Source organism: Papaver somniferum, chromosome 2 (genome assembly GCF_003573695.1).
Source record: "Papaver somniferum cultivar HN1 chromosome 2, ASM357369v1, whole genome shotgun sequence".
Classification (NCBI taxonomy): domain Eukaryota; kingdom Viridiplantae; phylum Streptophyta; class Magnoliopsida; order Ranunculales; family Papaveraceae; genus Papaver; species Papaver somniferum.
The window spans coordinates 43,415,375-43,436,661 of NC_039359.1; the positions used below are offsets into that span (position 1 = coordinate 43,415,375).

The window sequence follows — 21,287 nt, forward strand, 5'->3', positions numbered from 1 at the left end:
AAAATTTAATATTTACTTCTATGATGTCCCAAAACCGTTGAAGCTTGTGTTGCCTATAGATATTGGAGGTCAAGGTATATTTTTGTTAAAGTTACAAATCCCCAATCATAATATGGTGCCTCGTACAGATTTTGTAAAATTTCAATCCAACTAACTTTTGAAACATTGGTTGAGTTAGGAAAAGACGTTTGGCGCATTAACTATAACATAAACACTCTTTCGATTTCATTATATTTGGCTTGATTATTTGGACTTTCCTTGGATCGTAGGAAAGCTTTCAACACTAAACAACATATTCTACCTCCTTTCAACTTTTTATGATTCGCTCGTACGGGGGTTTGCAAAAACAATGGAAGATCTGTCTTCCATTCTTTATTTAGCAACCATTAGCTTTGATTGAATGGTACGCGAGCTCCCACACCTCTTGGTATTCCAAAATGGAAATACAAGGGGGATAATTTTCATAACAACAATGATGGCATTGTTAATATTTTGGGTTTGGTCAACAATTTTTTTAAAAATAAAATTTATGTTTGATATCAAATGTATATAAAAATAAATTTGAATCGTAATAAACTTACCAATTCCAAAGTCCATGAAATTGAGCATGTGCGTCGTAGGTCTCCACCTTTCTAGCAACGTTCGCACAATTACGTTGTTGTGTTTTCTGTGATCTAAAAATAAATTGATGCCAAAGGTACATATCCACTCTTTCTCCGACTAGACGGGGAAATCATAGAAAAAACGAACATAACTCTTTGTAACGGCTTCTCTTTCTGTGATATCCAGATCGATCCTGACATCCTGATATATGACCTGTGAATCAACAACTAAATTCAACGAACTAAACTCTACAACACGATTTTGTTCCCAATTGATATTTGGAACAGGCAATGACATTATTTCATTTTTACGATTTACTTTCCCCGTAAAGTGTATGTGATGCACTTCATTTTATAAACTAGTTTTTACTAAGAATTGTAAAGAACAGGTAGAAGATTTTTGTTTAGAAAAATTAGGAAGTAGAGAGTGGACTGATGTGAGTCAAAATAGATGAATTTATATTGTATCAAAAATAGAACCTTTGGCAAATAAACCGTTGGAGACACTTGTTCAATCGCCGGTGACTCTTCTTAGGGCGCGCGTCTCTATTACTGTCATGGATTAAGTTTTTCCATAGTGAAAAATGCCTTTTATATCCACATAGTTGGGTTGGACAAAAAACAACATTTGCAAATTACCGTGGGAACTATATTTAAATCAAATATTAGGTTACATGGCAGATTTCGGTTACTAAGCAATTATTGGGTCACATGATAATTTTTGTGTCGGGTTTGAGTCATTAGCCAATGCAAATCTAAAATCATAATTATAACATTTACAAGACAAATTTTTAGTTTGTTTATTTTTCTAAAAATGGAATGTATTCGGTAGAAGGAAAAAAAAAATTCTAGTTTTTTCATGAGATAGTTTTGGGATTTTAACTTCTGAGATGGGTTTTGTTATCTTGTGCACCCATACACAAGATAATATCCGATCATTGCATTGGGAAAGTGCGAAAACAATTAAAAAAATAGAAGATATGGTTTCCACTTGCATTGGAGAGAGTAAATTAACATAGATTTATCAAACATGATTTATTGAGAATGAAATTTTGTACTCTTCAATGCGTAAGTGACAATCATCTCTCCTATTTTTTTAATTATTTTTGCACATGTTATAATAACAAAACCCGAGCGAAGATTTTAAGTTACGCGGGACAGATTTTAGATCATAATACCAAATTTTGAGTTGCACACAATTTTAGTCATGAGGCAAATCTTAGATAGAGAAAAAATGTGTTTCAAAAAACAGATTTCGAGTCGGGACACATCTTTTGAGCCACTGCGCTAATATTGGTCACACCATTAACCTTCCGAACCCACTTTTAAGCTAATCAATGCAAATAAAGTTCCGAAAGTAATAAGCAAGAAGCACTTAAGTGAGGAACAAGAGAGGACAGGGATGAATGATATTTAAATCTATACCAAGCTGATATAACAGAATTTACAAGTTCAGAATTAAAAGAATGGATAGTAAGAAACCGTAGTGCAAGAAATTATTAAAGGTTAAGTTGTTTCCACCGGATTATTCTATCACCGGTTCTGAACCATATTCTACAGATGATGATAACAAATATAAATATTAACTACTCTATGAGATGGTGATCCCCCAAGATCTTTGCTCCTAAAATATGTCTCTATGCTTCGAGCACCTTCCGAAGCTCCTCAATCAATTTCACCCGATTTGACGATTCCACCTGCAAATTCAGTTCCAGAAAAAACATACATAAATGGTTCAGACACAAGAAAGAGAGAGAGCAATAAGAGAGAGAGCAATGAAAGTAGATCATTACTCAGTACCTTGCTTAGAAGCATAGTGAGAGCATGAGGAAGAACTTGTAAATCTGATGCCGATTCACCAAGATTAGATAACTGAAGCATTACTTTCTCTGCCCGCAATTCTTGCAACTGTTCTTCATAGTTCTTCCCATCATCTTTCCACTGGAAGAAAGCTTCGTCATCTAACCAGGAGTCTTCTCTCACTTCAGCTGGTTTGGAATCAAGAAACCACTTCTTAATCAACTCCAATGCTGACTTATGACAAAGGCGATCACCGGCAGCATTTATCAAAGTTCGAACTAGTGATCCTTCTGCAACTCTCCTGTTTAACCTCTTGTAAAAGAAAGATCTTGAGTTGCTCCAATCCACAACTTCTTTAATTACTCCTTTTGCAGCCATCCTGTAGGAAGTATCATGCAACTCGGCAAAACGAGTGGCAATTTGAGTATAAACAGGTAAAATCTGCTTCTCGCGGGATCTTATCTGCTGTCGTAGGGTCTCAATGGTGTTTGTAACTCCACTACTCTTGGCTTCCTTAAGTTTCGCTTTCAGAGAGATCAGCTTCTGATCAAGCCTACCCATGCACTCCAAAAGTTCCCTCGTCCTAAACTTAATTTCTATCATTCCCTCTGGTTCGAGAACATTCCCCTTGGCCGTTTTTTCAGCATACATTTCAATGTGGTCAGGATTGATTCTGCTATCCACAACAACCCAAGCTCCACCACGAAGCTCTCCCATCATAGGAATGTAAACAAACACAGGTTGTTTGTACGTACGAAGATTCTCAACAATAGTGGAACCCGCTTGAAGAATACCTTCGAAAAGATCCCTCTGTCCGCCAGAGAATCCTCTCCAATTGGCCATTATAAATAGTGGAAGTTCTTCCCTGTTAAAATCTAACAGAGCTTGAGATGTTTTACTGGCAGAATCAGGGAACCAAACTTGCCCTGCTTGAGGAACAACCCTCTCATGAGAATCAAGCTGACCAGGATCCGCAGGGATAACTTGCATCATAGTTTGTGTTTCAACAGCGACGATTCCTACAGGGATCCCCCCAAGTTTTGCCCTACCTGTGACAACAGTTCTAGCCCAACCTTCTAATGTCTCGACAAAGCTATTTCTATCGAAAATTCCCCCAAGCCATCTTCCCATACTATCATTAAGACCACAGATAGCTGCTCGAGGATCACATGAGTTCTCCGGAAAGTACTCAACAAGCCTTTGAGGAGGATCTGAGGGGGTCAAAATGGGTAGGGGGCCACCTACACATGATGGGACATAGCTAAGCCACTTCAAGATTGCTGAAACACCTTCGAGATCATCTGAGACAGTCAAATGGACAACCCCATTAGTTCCCATGATTTTAGGACCTCCAAGTTGCATGTGAGAACTATATACTTCCCGGCCAAGAAGTTTATTCAGTGCAGAAAAACCTGTGAGAATTATAGGCTGATCTAACCTTTGGATGCACCGCATACCAAGACGAGCCAGATAAGCTCCAATACCAACTGTTCGACCTGTCACATAGGTTAAGGTAAACGTCTCCTTGTATGCCCTAGAGTATGCACCCGCAATTGCTCCACTGCCTGTTAAGTTCTCAACCCCTAATCCATCCTCTTTACCCACGATTGTGTCAATGACCCATCTTGTTTCACCGCTTTCTAGTTTTAATTCGTGTGCTATCACAGAAGAGCCGACTTCTGCATAATCTTCAGGAGTTAAATATATATACTGAAATCCTCGTTCAGGACTTGATTCGTCGGACCATCCAACTTCGAAGCAAGCTTTAACCTCCTCAGCTACCCCAATACGAGCACCAGAGTTTGCTGCCAGATAAATTAAAGGGATTTTCTTTTCACAAGCTAGGTTGCTCACTGCAAGGAAGAATGCATCCTCTCTTGGACCAAAGGAACCAGCTTTAAAGGTCACATCATTTGCTACAATCAGAATGGTCCTTCCACTGGGGAATTCGGGAGTAGACATTTCCATACTCCATGCCACCATTCCAATATCGTTTTGGGCAGGTGGGCGTTCGACAGAAACAAGAGGACTGCCCCAAGAACCTTCCTTGTTTTCAAACATGAGCTCCTTGACTTTAACACAAGCTTCCTCTTCAGGTTTATTTATACCCGGGGATTGGGAGGATTGGGACACCCACAACTGTCGCAAGGCAGTCTCAAATGCCTGCAAATATACAAATTGTTCAGCACGTAGGTTGTACATGACTTTAATGGAGCAATAATACATGAGTTGGGATGAGTTAATGGAGCGATCAAACCCACCAGTGGAAAGTCATAGCAGTAAGTGGTATTGCTTTTTCTAGCCACAAGCCGCTTCCTAGCGAGCAATCCTAAAGGCTGATAGCGAGCATTCACTGGAACACCATGCAGAGGACCGACAGGAGAGAAGGCTGAATGATAGACTACTTCACGTCTGCTTGCATCCTCTACTTCTCGGTATATCTGCAAGTCAGACCTTACTAAGTTAACATCAAAGAAAATAAGTTGCAACTAACCTGACTAATTTTGAGGAACCATGATGTACTTGCTGATCAGGTCCTGAAAGGTAAAGAAACTTACATGTACAGTACAGGTGTGCCCAGTCACATTCGTAACAACAAGTCTCCAGGCACCGCTAGCGAGTCCTACAGACGGCATCCGTAGTTTGACTTCCCACTCACAAACACCTAAACGGTGCATTCTCACGCCAACATTCTCATGAATCTCATGTGCTAGTTCTTGCAAAGTCATCCCAACCATAGCTTCTTCTTGGCCCTCCACCAGGTCAATGCTCCTGATACAAACATCTCAGACTTTAGACTGTGAAATGCTGGTATATCTTTTTTGCTTTCTCCTATTTTCGAAAAGGACGGTTTCATGAACCTTAACATACCTTGGATATGGCACAAGATCATCTATTTCCTGTCCTCTTAAGATGTAAAGATACATATGGGCATGATCAGGTCTGACAGTTGCATTATGCCCGTGCAATTCCAATTCTTCGAGGGCAGCCATCATGGACCTCAAGATGCTTCTGGACGTAAAGGACAAAGCACGTTGATTTTGCGTTTGACCAACTGCCAGACCTTGATATGTCCAGAACCCTTCATTTACATTTGGTTGCCTAACAAGGGTTCTCAAAAACATCCTTTGGACGGGTTGTGGTTTGTCCACAACAGTATAAAGATGCCATTGGCGATCCCGGGATGGTGTATACTGTGTTTTCTCGTACCCTTTTAGCTTTTCCTGAAGCAGAATAAATAGCATGAGATAATCTATTCAGTCGAACGCAGCGAAATAAAGTCAAACAAGAAAGTGAAGCCAAGGCTGGTATATTTTACAAACCAGTTCAAGAAATATGGATAGAGGTGGTTCCAAGTGACGCATTAGAGGTTCTTCTTCATAATGAAGATTCTCAAGAGACCAGTGGAAGGAGTGCCTCGTTGGAGTCCGTCCCTCATCCCTCTGTATGATACAGCTGATTACTTTAACACCGACTGATCGGAGAGCAGAACCAACTTGTTGCTCTTTAAGGATCTTGGCCAATTTATTTATTCTTTCCTGAGCCTGATCTTCATCGCCACTTCAATAAAGAAAGAAACAACACTAGTTAGGAAGGAAAATGCATACAATTTATGCACTGCTTAACTTGATTCATTTCAACTGCCTGGACCATAAAATCAACCCTAAGATGGAAGACAGAGAGTATCTTCCTCAACGTAGTGAGGTAAAATGAACACTCAAGCACAAAATTTGATGCTTTCGATCCTTCCTAATTGGAAAGACTAAAGAGAAAAAAAAGCATGTCTATACCTATCTTGAAGTGAACTCATTGGGTTGTTGATGCCCACCAATGCAATATGCAACATGTTCCCATTGCTAACTGCTTCTGCGGACCCTTTTGGCATCATCTCACGAGAGCCATGAGAAGTTTCCTTCAACACAGTACTGATTGCCATTGGCAAGGACTGAAGAGATTTGACAATAACCATGGCACCCCATTTTCTCTCAGTGTGCTTCTCAACCATCAGACTCGTGGATGTTTCATCCTCTGAAGCATTCCTTCTTTCGACATGTTCTTCTGAAAACTCCCATGAAGCTATAAGACCAGATCTATGCCATTGCATTCTGACGCTTTCTTTCACAAGGTACGGCTGAAAACAGATGAAGGGGGTTATAGATTGAAGACGGATCTTCAGGATAAGAACAAATGAACTAGCATAAAAGTATAAAATTCAAAGCCATATCACCTGGTAAAGTCTTCGAATATAAGTCTCAACAACCCGTCTTAGTAGAGTATGATCACTGTGATCAAACAGACCCACAAGAGCATCTTCAACTGCAAGAGGAGTACTTACAAGATCCTCCATCCTTTCATTGATTGCACTCTTTCTTCTTGGGGTATCAAGATGTTCACCTTCCTCTGTAAACATCTCCAACTCTGATAAGCTTCTAGCTATGTTAGAACGGAGTTCACTCAGTTTGGTTTGTTCGAGCAATTGGCTTGCCTTTAGTGCTAACTGCATAAATGTGATTTATGTCAATATTGAGCATGGAGAAGAATCAATACTAACTTCAGCCTAGACTCTGATGGCAATACAGAAACTAGTAAGAGCTTAAACCTCAGAGTAACTTGTATGGTTAAGAGCAGAGAAGCGGATCAGTTTCTCCCTGTATGCTGCAGGATTAGGGTAAACCAGTGCTTCCATGAGTCTCAAGACTAGCTTATTTTTGCTACGGACACCCTGCAAGACATTATTGATCAATTTCTCATCATTTGTTTAAGCAACAATACCAATAAACTGAACACTTTTAACCACTTCATAAGAAAGCGGCTGACATATAACTCGTAGGTACCTGGCGAGAAAGCACAATGTCCACTATCTTCAGAAGATCTTTTTTATATTGAAGTCGAAGACGTTCGATTACATCAGCCTAGAGAAAGCACAGAAATTAATAGTTAAGTCAACCATTAGAAAACAAGACAAGCTTCAAATATATTACAAATTAGTTTACCAAGTTTACAGCAAGAGATGTCACATGTCAGGAATTTTTACTGTCCAAAGGTATCAAGAGATACACTTACCTGGATATTGTCACTGAATAATTCTTCAACTGAAAGATATTCCTCAAAAAGCGAATGGACAATCACACGGGCATGACTCTCTCTTCCACCCTCGTAAGATTTAACAAGACTCATTAGAGGTTCAATAAGCCTTTCTTGGGTTGCTTTCTCTTTTTCAGGACAAGCTAACATATGAGACTGCAGTAAAAGCAAAAAAAAAACACCTTCCAATAAGCACCACAACCAAAACTTTTTAAGAATAGGTATTTGACACCAAAGCTCGTGAAGGACTAACCTCGAGAACACTGCGCAATAGTTTGGTTGGGAAATCAATATTTTTGAGAGAGCTTGAGAATCCTTCGTACTCCTTGTATTTCATGTCCAACTGATGATATTCAAGGAATGTATAAAATCAGTTCTATATTTGAGCTGGAAGTAACAAATGCCAAGCATAACTAAGAGAGGAACTACACAAGAAAACAGAACCTCATCTCTGAGATTTTTGGGAAGACGGGTTGCTAGAACCGACATACACTCTTGCCACTGAAGGAAAGGAAGCTCTGGACTGTCGAGGCAGTTAAGTAAATCTTGTACAACCTGAAATGGATTTGGAGCCAATGAATATGACAATTGACGAGGACAGGAAATCTAGAAGAAAAATGAAACACAATTGGGTGCATATTTGCACCCAGTGAAAAATAATTGATCAGGAATTGATCTTTTATGCATGAGTGTTTGCTAATCATGATATCGGGGTCTGAGTTTTACTTCATTGATGTCATGCTCATAGCCGGCAAGAATCATCCGCGCAGCATTTAAACTTGCAGCCAATCTCTGATGAACTCTCCCAGAAACTGCAGTTGGGGGTCCCAAAAGAGGGAAACTTCCGTGAAAGGGTTCAGCTTTTCTTACAGCTGTTGGATCATCCAGATCAAGCCTTGCTATAAGATCACCAGCCTGCAGTTGAAGTAATATAGAAAGCCAGAATTAGGGGGCAAAAAAATATCAAATTCATCTCAGTGGGACTAATTCTCTGAGAGAGAGAGAGAGAGAGAGAGAGAGAGAGAGAGAGAGAGAGAGAGAGAGAGAGAGAGAGAACCTGCATCGGTTGGCCTTCAGATATCTTGAAATGAATAATTCCTGAAGCAGGTAACAGAAGAGGCATACACATCTTCATAACCTCAACCTCTGCATATGGACTATCAGCTTCAACATGACTGCCATCTGGGACTAGAAAACGGAGAAGCTTGCATGGTGTTTCTGAAACTAACTTAGATGGGTCGTGATCATTCTGAAAATTCAAAAGAAAATAATAAGATACTTATTTCAGCAAGAACAAATTCAAACTGCCAAGAAGAAACTCTTGGTGGTACCTGTAACAAACAAGTCCTTCCATCAATTAGAAGGCGGGTCCCAGCTGCCTCTTCCTCTGCATAGATCACATGACTGCTTCCATCCAACTGTGACAATGTAGAGGTAATAAGAGCTCTAAATTAAGCTTAACTACACCAGTGGAATGTGGTTGTAAGAATTGTTATCACATAAGAGAGAGAGAGAGGGAGGGGGGGGGGGGGGGAGAGAGAGAGGTATATTCAAACCTGCATCAAGAGACCACCATCACGCAAGCTATGTATTTCAGCTTCAATCTCTGACTGGTTCATCCTTAACTTATAGCTTCTTGGTCCTCCCCTTACCATGTCAACCTAATTAACAACCTTCAGCAGACTTAGTACAGGAATATAATGTTGTCCATCTCCCAATGAGCTAAAAATCATCAATCTCGAAAACAATAGAAAGAACATAATCCCTTTACTGGTAATAAACTATTATTAATTTACCGTATATTTGCTTCCTTCAATGTTCAAAGAAACTTGAGAATTGACAAGTGAGATGTGCTGCAATTAAGGAAGAATTAGCGTTAATCAATATAGATAAGCAACTGATCGCAAGCATCTCAATGCACAAGTGACGTATCAAAGCAAGTTATAGCATCGAATCATACCTTAGGTGGAATTTGACCCTTTTCAAGGTAGCCCACATAGTCAGATACCATTGTCGTGCTGCTGGTTGATGCTTTCTGGAGAGAGGGGAAAAAAGAATAGAGTAAACAAGACTTGAATAAGAATGTCTACCTTGTCAAAGTAAAGTGTTACAGACATAACTCTTGAAGCCAAAAAGTAGTACTTCAGTTTCCTTACATAAAGGGCCCCTCCGACCACTGAGAGGTACCAAGGAGGTCTTTCAGCTCTAACACGCATAGCAATTCTACTGTCCAGCCAGCCAGTGTGGATCTTGTTGTCTCTATATTCTGCAGCCTGTGGAAGCCAATTACTCGTATCAGTGTTTTCTAGACAAAGACTGGGTGTAGGATTCAGTCTTTTCAAGATAAAATGAGATGGATAATGGCTTTATTGAAACACATGAAGCTTACATGTAAAAGATCTATTGTGTAATCGACATTTGTACGGATTTCCCCACGAATATGAATTTCCTTTAGCCCAAGAACCATATTAGCTATAGCTAAGGCTCTCGACTCCCCAAAAGCAAATACATGTCCTGAAAAACAATGTATTAAGCCGATCAAAAAAAAAAAAAAATTAAGGAAGAAAGAAAATCTAAACAGCCATCTATTAGAACAGTAAACTCAATAGATGAAGAGTATACTCCCTCAAGCTGTGGCTAATTTAACAAAACCCTCAGTTATACTGTCTACTTCATCTGCCCAACCAGTATTTTCAATATAAAACTCCATTGAAGATGAAATTAGTAGTTTGTACACAGTATCGCTGACTAAACTGCTGTTTCGACTCTCGACTCTAAGAAAAAATAATTTCCAGTTTCTCCAAAGGTTTTTGCATAAGTAGTCGAGCTTAGTTGATGAGAACAAGGACTTTTACAACTTACCAAACTGAGAATCCGAAAACTCATGAATACCTCCTCCAGACTGCACAAGTTAGGAAATTTCACCACGACATCAGTCACAACACATATGTAAGGTCAAAATCAGGCAGCTATGCACGTCTAATCACTCAGAAGATTACCTTTACAGAGAAGTACGCCCAAGCGTTTGGCTTGCTTTTAAAACTCAATTCCTAAAAGAATCAAAGTTTGAGATTTATCATAAAAGTGGAAGATAGAAAGATAGACAAAATACTTTCAGAATTCTCCGCAAATACGAACCTGCACTTTCCCACCAGTAGGCTTAAAACCATCATCTGGGTCTTCACTTGTTACACGTACAGCAACACAATGACCTTTTGGCCTTACAGACTCAGCTTTGTCAAAATCAAAAGGGGTGGCAACGGCCGATGTTCTCCTCCAAGCATCATATCCACCATTATAGTCCATTCCATAAAATCTCCTTATTTCTGAAAAGAAATATGAAGGTCATTATTATGAGTTGTGAGGTCAACGTAAAGCCAGACAAATCATCAATACTTTCCATACCAGGAATTTGCCAGAGAGGAATTCCCATCCCCACTGCAACTTGAGCTGCTGGAAGATTAACCTCTGCTATCCACTCAGTAACAGGATGCTCAACCTAAAATTGAACTAGAGAATCAGTTATAAAATCTACAGGACCACAGAAATCTAATTGATGACGATATCTGCTGAACTATGGCTTGGAAATTGCCCACAAAAAAAAAATGATCATTTCCAGTAATTATGTCAATTATTATTATCAACTAACGTGACGGACCTGTAACCGCGGGTTGAGCTCTAAGAAATAGTACTCCCCAGTGTCCATACTATACAGATACTCCACAGTAGCAGCTCCAACATAGTTCACACATTTAGCAAGCCTTCGAGCTGCCTGCTCGAGCTTCTTTACCGTCTCCATTGGCGCTACTGTAATTGGACCTTCCTCAATAATCTATCAAACACAAGACAGAAGACACACAATACCCAATCATGATAATATCCATCGACTGACGCCAGCGAGAAGGAATAAAGACAACGACAGCCCAAAATTATTACACTTGATAATCAGAGAAACCCCGCCAAAATAAAACTAAACAATTTACCTTTTGATGCCGTCTCTGAACACTACAATCACGGCTGTGCAAAGCTGCAACATTTCCATGTTGATCGCAAATTAACTGGACTTCTAAATGCCGGCTCTAAGTAATGGAAACATAATGCGATGTCAGAAAAGAGCTTAATCCTCAAAACCTTGTAAACGATGTACTTAGTTATAGATAAATTGAATGCTGAGGATGGTCTCACCTGTGATGCAACCTTCATGATAAAAATTGGAGACCCAGGAACTTCTCCCTGCACTTGCTTGAACAAAGCCTTCACTTCATCATCATTATGAACCTACATATTAACAGGAAACCAGAGTATAATGCAGTGTACAGATAAAATACGTCTACTTGGAGTTCAAAACTATCCCCCTGCCAGTGCCGCTTCTCTAGATAAAGAGAGAAAAAAAATCTTTGTATACATATTCCATATCAAAAAGTGTGGATGCTGTCTTTGTTTGAAATTGAGTACTTAATTTATACATTGTTGATGATTAACATGATAGGGGCTAAGTATGATACTAACCTTTCTTATCCCTTTACCACCGCCACCCCAAGATGCCTTGATCATTGCAGGATAACCGATCACCTGACAGCTTGCCACAGCCTCTTCTGTAGTATAAACACAGGCTTCGCGGTAGATGTTTTCAGGTATGTTATCCAAGCAACTTTGTGGAGGAATTTTGACCTAGAAAGAAACATTGATTATTGGACAATGGTTACCTCAACATACTTAACACATAACAAAAAAACTTTGTTGAAGAAATGTACATGTGAACCACTCCATGGAACTGTTGGTACTCCTGCTGCTTGGGCAATCAGTGATGAACCGATCTTATCTCCTAGTGCCCCCATTGATGAAGCTGGGGGGCCCAAAAATATGATTCCTTTTGCAGTCAGAGCATCAGGAAGCTCAGGGTTCTCTGATGCATGGCCCCATCCAGGCCAAACAGCATCTACATGTGTGATCTCTGCCATCTGGGATGACCCAAAAGTTAAAGTATAGTGTATCAGAAAAAGAAGAAAGAGTCCAGCAGAGTTAAAAATATAATGCCGCTAATTTTGTTAAGCCTAAGATAGGTCATGTAGAAACATAGCCAACAGGTAGCAAAGTCAGTGAAGTTTAGAACTTAGCATGTATCTAAATGTAGAACCTTTTAAGACTTTTAAATTCATAAAATAACAACTAGATGGTTATGTATGGATTTCGGAATCCTCTCGCAGATGCTGATTATCCAATGTCAGTGCACGAAATTGGTTAATTAGGAAAACAGAAGAGCTGCTACATCATTCCTAATAGGGGAGTCGTTGCATATTCGCAATAGTACAAATTTGTTAGAATATGAAACATTTAAAATATCACAGTGCTTATAGGAGTTCCAAATATGTTTACTTGTTGCAGTATCAGTAGGATCCAATAATCAACAATAAAATGAACATACCTCCACAATGAGCTGAACATTAGCATAATTATTGTTGTTAGTTCCACCTGGGACTTCCACAAACTGGTCAGCAATTCTAATATGTTCAGCATTAATTCTCATGTCCTCTGGAGTGGCCATCGCAACCAGCAAAATTGCCTTCTCAGTTCCGAATGCTTCATATGCCCACGTTCTTATACTTCGAATAAATTTCACGGCTGCCATCCCATTGTTTGCAATTAAGATACTATGAATAGGCCGTGATCCTCCAAGAGCAAAGCAGAAATCATCTATTTTGGACAAAGTGGTGGGGTTCCTAGTCGAGTTGATTCCATTTACAGTCCCATTACCTCGCCAACTCTCCACCATGGTTGCACCGTTTTGAAGCGCCGACATGCTACATTCCAATCATCACAATCAATGGTCCAATTTTAGTAAAATCAGTTGCACTAATACTAATTCACTTCAAAATATCACATTCAGACATATAATATTTTAACTTCCTAGCAAATGGGTACTCAATTATACATAGATCATCAAGTAAGTAAAATAAATTTGGGAAAATCAGGTGAATTATACAGTAATTCACCTAAAAACTCCAAATTAAGCAGGAACCCATACTACAGACATGATAACCCAGATCTTCAAAAGCCTCACAAAGTCAAATACATAAATCAAAAACTCTAGCAGTCCAATTTCATTCTGGGGTGACAACAAAATCTTAGCTTTCTAGTTTAGACTACTTCCAGAAACAACCCAAATCAAAAGCTTGAAAAAAAAACCAGAAAGAAGAATGAGATTCAATTAACTACTCACCTCGTGAAAGAGCAAACAAAAAGACAAACCCAGACAATCAAAAACCCAAATCAGATTTCTTTCTGATCTCTTCTGGTATGATCATTCAAGCATTATAACGTTTAAAGTGAAACAAACAAAACCCAGTTTAGAGGATTTTGCAGTTTGTATTGTTTAGAAAGAAGGAAAGAAATAAGTAGTATTAACGGCTTTAAATGAGAGAGTGCACGTGTTACCAGCCCAAGCCTTTGCTCTTCACAGAGGTAGTTCCCAACTACCCTTATTTGTGTCTCAATGAAAAATCGAAAAAGAACTTGAAATCTATGGTTTTTAAAGAGTCCACATAAAACCCATATTTGTTGTTTCATGTGCTGCTGAACAGCAATAAGGTTGGTAAGTATTGACTGCAAGTTGGGTAGTAGTCGACCAACCTGTTGAGCTTTCTTACAGAATGGAAAAGAAGAGGACTGTTGACAAAATTGACAACTTCATTCTGATTTGAATAAAAATGTCTTTTTCCATCTGTATCTGTCTGTTTATTCATGATGAATGGTGGTAGTAATTAAGAAGACAACAAGTGAGAGAGATAAAAAGAAGAGAAGAGATGAGAAAAGGAGAAATAGGGAATGGAATTTGGAAGGAGGAAGTTGTGTCATGTCATGTGTGTATTTAGTACAAAGTTAAAGATGGAGGTTGGAACACATGCTCATTAAACTATGAGGGTCCGACTCCGAATTAGTTGTATTCCATCACCCATAGAGATTGGATATTACCACAGGAATCAAATGAGAATCAAACAATAGTTAAAATTGATTTGTTTGGATAATTTTAACTGTTGCATTTTATTGTAAACCTTTTTGGTTTCCAAATAAATAATAACAAATATGGTTGAGAAGTAGGTCTATCCATGCCATCCTCACTTCACATCTCTATCTGTCTCTATTTATTTCATTTTATGAGGTAGAATGGTGGTCATGGGAAAGATAATAGATTAGTTAGCATTAAATAGTCTTGTATTTAGGTTAGGTTTGAAGTTGGTCGATGTTTTCTGAATACTTGATGTCTTGCATAAATATATCCAAATATTACAACTATTATTTTAATAGAATGGTAAAGTTATTAGATGATTCTCGTTATACAGTAAATAAAACAAAAAAAAAATAGATGCATCATCGTAACGTGTCCAAGTTTAATTACTGATGAATAAAATCTCACAAGTTGTCAAGAAGGAAATGATGGGGATATAATTAGCAAGTTGGGTGTTATATCATATGCTTAAAGTTACAGGGGATGAACTAAATCTAGGGGAAACTTGTAAAGGGAATATGATGTTACTGTTTTTCTTTATTCTCCAACAAACACTTTAGATTTGAAATGGTATAAAACAATAAGACATCACTTTGAAATTTGAAGATTGACCTATAGGCCATAATTGTCCTTTCTTTATAAATGTGTAGCTATAAAAGCCACTTAAAGGCCAATGGTTGTGTACTTACTAAGAGCAACTGCAGTGGTGCGATCAAAACCAAAGATCAAAGATCAAAAAAAAGATCAAATTTTGGGTTTAGTCCGTGTTGTCACGTAACGGTGGCGATTAAAATTTGGTCGCGCGTAATTTAAAGATCCGCCCCAAAAAAATTTCATCGGGCGTATCTCAAATGTCCGCCCAATCAATCACCAGGCGGACTTTAAGTTTACGCCTGTCAACAGGCGTACTTTAAGTTTACGCCTCATTTTTTTTTTTAATTTGAATTTTCATCGGGCGTAATTTAAATCTCCGCCCGTTAACAAGCGTACTTTAAATTTACGCCCAGTAACAAGCGTACTTTAAATTTACGCCCGACTATATTAGGATTTGGTATTTGGTCGCGACCAAATATGGTCTGGAATTTGATCTTTGGCTGGGATTTGATCTTTACTCCGTCCCACTGCGTCACGATCTCATCCCAAATTTTTGGTTATACTCGCCCACTGTGGATGCTCTAAATATAACCTAACTCATACCTACTTAATCAATCCCAACCCCAAAATCTAGCTACCGACATTCTATCTTTCCTTCTTTAACATATCAATTCCATCATTTTATTGGTTTGTATTGGTTTCTCAGAAGTTTCTTCCACATGCCTCACTAATTGTTCCAACTTTTAGGACTTATTAAAATGTCTAATTTTGATTTTCTCTTGATGTAAAAAATTCTCGGACAAAACTAGAACTTTGAATTTTACTTGTAATTCAATGGTATCCTATGTATTTTAAACTTTTCCATGTGTATTAGCCGTCACGCTTTAATTAAGAAAAAAAGTGTGCTAGGGAAGAAATTAGTGATAAAAATCTAAGTAAATTTTCAAACAATTATAATTATGTGGAGAAATGAAAGTAACTAACTCACTTGCTGGAGGAGGAACCGGAGGTGTTGAAGGCTGAAACCTTAGAAACCTTATTACTAAAATTTAGAGACGATGATCTCATGGCGATAATGCGATGATTAGTTGCTCCAAGGGGTGTATTATTTAGAAATAATTTTATCGTGTTGTTCCCTTTCAGCATGGTATAGAGTCAATCGTATCCCAAAAATTAGCTCATTTCAAAATTGTAAGCGAAAACTGTTTTTGATTTCATATTTATATTGATAATGTATGTTGTTGTATTTCCTTACTAATCACGCTTTTTTGGATCACATTTTAACTAGATTGGTTGCTCATGTATATTAGCCCTAGCTTCAAAATTGTGCCTGATACATGTCATATAATACAATTGAACAACAATTTTACTTTCGTTTGAGAGAGAAATATACCTGTGTCACTTATGAAGCTCTTGCAGTTGATTTTATACTTGTTCTAAAATGAATATGGTTTTCATGGGGACAAATATAGTTGAGAAGTAGGTTTATGATCCATGCCGTTCACATCTCACTATCTGTCCCTATTTTGTATTTTATTTAGTGGAATTGAATATCAGCGAGCGGTGAGATTTGAAATGAAACTAGCCAGCCAGATCCACTAGGCACTAGGAAATAAACTCAGCTGGGCTCTAACTCATCGCAGCGTAAACTTTACAAGGCCCAAATGGTGTTTGTTTCGTTGAAAAATACAAATCTCAGTTATACACCAAGGAGACTTTAACCTAAAATGCTAAAATTTTCTGATCCAGTTACGCTTTAAAGGAATCTTATTATAGGTTTCATTTAATAATACTCTTTTAAGTTTCAATCTACATTGTTTGATCCATTAAATCAAATAATTCTACCAATGGTAGCATTTTATAAATAAGCTAATATTGTTGTGAATAAAAAAGAAAATCTTGGTGCAGTATGATGCCTATAAATTTTTCCAATGGTGAATGTAAATTTCTAAAATAATAATAATTAAATTAGATAGACAAATGAAAGAAACTCACTTGCTCGAGGAGGAAGAGGAGTCTGCAACCTTAGTAACCTTCTTACTGATACTCGGAGCTGATGATTTCATGGTGATGATGCGATTAGTAACTAATGAACTCTTCTTGTTATAGTTGGCTGACCTAGAAACACCAATGGAGGCAGCCGTGGAAGGATATTTTAGAGACATTTTCTCTCTTGCAACTCCGACAGATCCGTAGAATATCGTGTAACTATATATATTCTAGAATGAACTTAGTTGTGTAGCAGTTTCATGGAGTTTAATTTCTCATTAATCCAATGAATGAAGAACAAACAAATAAGGGGATTAAAGGAAGCTTACTCCTCTCCCTCTAGACAGACAGAGAAGAAAGCATTGCCCAAACTGAAGAGATGCATGATTTTGTTTATAATCGGAAACGTATATCAAAAAAATCAAATCTAATAAATAACAAAAATATTAAGACTATTAAGTAAAATATATATGTGCCTTAATTTTCTCCATTTACCTCTTTTTTAAAAGGAAACTTGGTACCCAAACATTGCTTTATTGTAGGTATGAATTAGTATAAGCCTAAAAATTAGGAGACCATATAGGTGATAATCAAAAGACTTGTTCTAAAAAAGAAGTCTCTAGTAAGTTGGTAGCAACGAAACTCTAGGTTTTACACTAAAACATAGCAACGGGGACCGGCTCACTTTACCTGACAAATATTTGACTTCATTTTCATACGTTCATGGTTTATAAATTGCTCAGACCATGTGTACTAGTGGTCCGCCCGTGGCTGAAATTTGGTTGTCCCAAATCTAAGTATTATTCTTTTGTACAAAAGAATAAAAATCTAAGTAATTATTCATCACGACTCTTCTTCTCTCTGTTAGCGGAATCGGCCACAAGAACCAAAAAAATATGAATTTATAGCCTTAAAATGTTACAAACACCTTTGATCCCAATTCCCCAACCTTAGCCAGGACACCAGATTTGTGCACTTGTACGTGTTACATTAAACAATGTGGTTATATCCATTTACAATGCGTCCAACACCAGCAACTGATGCAACTCCCAATAGTAACGCAGTTGGCAGTATCCGTCCGTATTCACCCAATCACACTTGTTATTGACGCTGGTATAGCAGAGCACAGCAGAAGTTGAGTGACTTACCATGACACTCACTACAATGTTAATAAAAATTCAGACTTGTGATTTACAATTGTTAGATAAATCATAAACAAACCCATAAAGAAATATCAACATGGATGAAATACCCATACCCAGAAATCCGCAATGCAGAGATAAAAAAAGTGACAAAAGAGACTGACCTCCATTCATCCAAAAGAATGGGAGGCTTTAAAGAAGGGTCTTCGATGGCTTCAATGTACCATTACAAAAGATTTCTCCCTGCATCTTCATTGACTGTAACATATCCAGCGTAGTAATGTTCAAAACCAACATAAAATACTGCCATTGGAGATGATTAACTTTGTAAAGTTCTTGTTGGTCAATTGGGCTTAAGCTAAAACTACTATTAGTAGGACTAATACGACTCTTAGCAATTAGGAAGAAAATTTGAAGAAGAAAAAAACCATCTCTGTTTTTCCCATTTCCTTGAATTTGAAAGTTCGAATCTGTTTCGCCTTTGAAATTACTGGCATCAATAAGCTCTGGAGCAATTGATCAAACTACTCTTTAAAATAATAATTCTGCTGATATTAAACAAAGAAACAAAATTAAAAGAACTTACAAAAGACATCTATAACAAGATAACCAAATGCATAAACTATTCGATCATGCTGAAAAGTTCTTAGGCTATATTAGCCAGGTGATTCAGTCAGGACAATCACCATTCCAAGGGAATTTCGAAGAACTAATAAATAAATACAGATTGGAGTGAATTTGCTAATGGAGAACTAATAGTTTATCAGCCTCTTACATTCGTTTCCGTCTGTGGGAATCGAACCCACATCCTCGGGGCAGAATGCCACACGCTCTGCCAATTGAGCTAAGACGGCAAATAATGGTATAGGGAATTATGTATGAAGGTTAAGAGAACACCGGCGATAAATGACTGATGTAGAATCATGGGAGGGTTACATGTTATAACAAACTGTATAACCACTACCATAATAAGAAAATATGGTGCTAAATCTATACCCGTGGAAACATAAGTGTACGCTATCAGAATATGTACACATACCTCAATGATCCAACAGCCACATCTCCTAGTGAACATTTCCATGCACGGTCGCTTCGACAAACTAAAAGTCAAGCCTTCAGTTCAACATAAAGAGAAAAATGAATTCTTAAAAGAAAATTAGAAACATTTGTAAGTCATAGAGACAAATACAACCCAAGGGTATTTATTGAAGCAACAAAAAATGCAAGCTTCCCTGGCTTGCTTTATTTTCTTCTGCGAGTTAGCAATCTGCACATACAGCATGAAGAATACCTAGTGGCTCTTTCAACAAAATGTGACAGGCTAATCTTCTTCTAGTCTAAAAATGCATGAATCTCCATCAACCAAACAGAAAAACTACACTCCAGTTCACTATGACAAAACCAAATTGTTTTACCAATTCTCTATGTACACAGTAGTGTCCACCTTTCCCAGGCATCTTACCCTTGCTTAATTTCTTTAGGCTGCAAACTTCAGACCTACATGATTGACAGAGTGTGAGGCACATAAAACCACTACTATCGTAGCGAACACATTGCAATCCAATGAAATAACCTCGTTTGTTATAGCGTAAAACAGATTATATATTGTTATTTTATGCAGGAGGCATACGTCAGGGACCACAGACCTTCATGAGTCGTTCAGGAATCCAAGGAAGAAATAAAACAGCATAAGCTCTCAAGCCCGGTAAAAGGTGAATGCTCTTAGGTGGCGACAACGAATTTTGCATTCCGAAAGATCACCCTAAATGGACATTCATGATAATTACTCACTAATTTTATGCAGTTTCAAGTTAAAACCAAGACAAATAGGACATCTAGTAGCAGACCAGAAATATGTCATCCTACTTTGGTCCTCCACTTCAGTTCAATTACTAAAACCCTTCGCAAAACACACAAAATACATAAAAAAGATCACTCCTTTTGCAAGCTAGGTACATGATAAATAATTAAGAGTACCAACTTTTTTAAAGGTTCCTCTTAATCGCTATCTCTATTGATGATCAAATATATGCTTAATTAGCATGTAGCATGTAGAAAGTTTTAATCCACGAAACAAATGATCGGGTGCGAATATAAACAACATAAGAAGTAGACATGTTAGTCAGACCGATCAAAGAGAATAAGAATAATTTGAATTATAACATACAACAAATAGTTGATATGATTTAACAATCATTATATTATACATATAGGCAGAGAGGGACGTGTATAAAGTGGGTCAGTCACTTCATTAGTTTATCATCACATCTGTTGATTGGTTGGTAACACAATTTACACAAATGATACGCATGCTTATGAACAATTGGATCTTTTCATGGAGTTTGGCATACACAGACAACTGAACGTGGCTTAAGTAACCTCGAATTGTCTTTCGGCATAGAGCATACATAATTCAAATCAAACAATTCAAAATTTGGCCTTAATTTAATTAGGCCCACTCTGCAGCGTGCCATATATTTTATTTTGCAATGAGTCTGTCTGCTATAAACCACAACTACACCTCCTTGGCTATTGAAAATTATCTTTTACAGATCAGTAGCAAGAAAACAGATCATCAAGGCAAATTTGGGACTTCTGCCTTCGTCCAACCTCAAGTCGTCTGCATTCTTTTCGTAAGAAAGAAGATAACTTTTCTATCTGCTGAAAAGGGTTTGATCTGTTTTAGTCTACAACAATTAAACAATAGTTCCTACAATACCTTTAATAAACAATGGAGGTTTTCATATAAAGAATATGGACACCTCTTCTTACTAAACTAAACAACGGATTTCTGGAGAAGAATCCTTACAGTGAAATTGCATTTTGATTCACAATATTATCAATGTTCAGTAAACCATATAAAGCAACATAAGATTTCAGATATCAATTCTCTTAAGTAGCATCAAAAAGATAAATCTGTTCACATAAACTACAAATCTAACTAAACTAACCTTGAACGCTGCTTCAAAAATCAAAATCATCTCATGGATCAGCATCACATTTAAGGAATGTTTTAAGCGCGTCAACTTCACTGGATACTACCAGTACACCTAAGATTAGGTGATGAAT

General features: G+C 37.7%; 1 protein-coding gene across 4 annotated transcripts; it reads right to left on the reverse strand.

Annotated features, from left to right (window-relative positions):
* Positions 1 to 1,996: 1,996 nt before the first annotated feature.
* LOC113347491 (acetyl-CoA carboxylase 1-like) lies at positions 1,997 to 17,408 on the reverse strand. 4 transcript variants are annotated; one of them, XM_026591154.1, is made up of 32 exons: positions 17,083 to 17,400; positions 12,913 to 13,288; positions 12,242 to 12,448; positions 11,997 to 12,158; positions 11,673 to 11,765; positions 11,471 to 11,566; positions 11,146 to 11,319; positions 10,893 to 10,986; positions 10,626 to 10,813; positions 10,487 to 10,537; positions 10,350 to 10,389; positions 9,877 to 10,001; positions 9,644 to 9,760; positions 9,448 to 9,522; positions 9,284 to 9,340; positions 9,044 to 9,148; positions 8,819 to 8,905; positions 8,545 to 8,736; positions 8,214 to 8,402; positions 7,932 to 8,042; positions 7,741 to 7,830; positions 7,467 to 7,643; positions 7,238 to 7,315; positions 7,003 to 7,125; positions 6,631 to 6,900; positions 6,194 to 6,534; positions 5,726 to 5,963; positions 5,274 to 5,626; positions 4,961 to 5,174; positions 4,664 to 4,843; positions 2,403 to 4,565; positions 1,997 to 2,299 (listed from the first exon to the last, which is right to left on the reverse strand). In XM_026591154.1, the coding sequence occupies exons 1-32, from the start codon at positions 17,250 to 17,252 to the stop codon at positions 2,240 to 2,242; spliced, it is 6,996 nt and encodes a 2,331-aa protein (XP_026446939.1). In that variant the 5' UTR covers positions 17,253 to 17,400; the 3' UTR covers positions 1,997 to 2,239. The 4 variants fall into 4 exon arrangements, with proteins under 4 accessions (XP_026446939.1, XP_026446941.1, XP_026446940.1 ...); XM_026591156.1 differs by lacking the exon at positions 17,083 to 17,400 and adding an exon at positions 13,923 to 14,282; XM_026591155.1 differs by lacking the exon at positions 17,083 to 17,400 and adding an exon at positions 13,708 to 13,908.
* Positions 17,409 to 21,287: the final 3,879 nt, after the last annotated feature.

Bases quoted from the DNA above. Each gene is read 5' to 3' on its own strand.
- LOC113347491 (XM_026591154.1), bottom strand. From the start codon at position 17,252: ATGTCTCTAAAATATCCTTCCACGGCTGCCTCCATTGGTGTTTCTAGG. The intron at 9,149-9,283 runs GTAAATTAATAA...GTTGTTAATTAG, and splicing joins TTGAAGGAAGCAAATATACG to GTTGACATGGTAAGGGGAGG. The intron at 5,175-5,273 runs GTATGTTAAGGT...TGTTTGTATCAG, and splicing joins GATCTTGTGCCATATCCAAG to GAGCATTGACCTGGTGGAGG.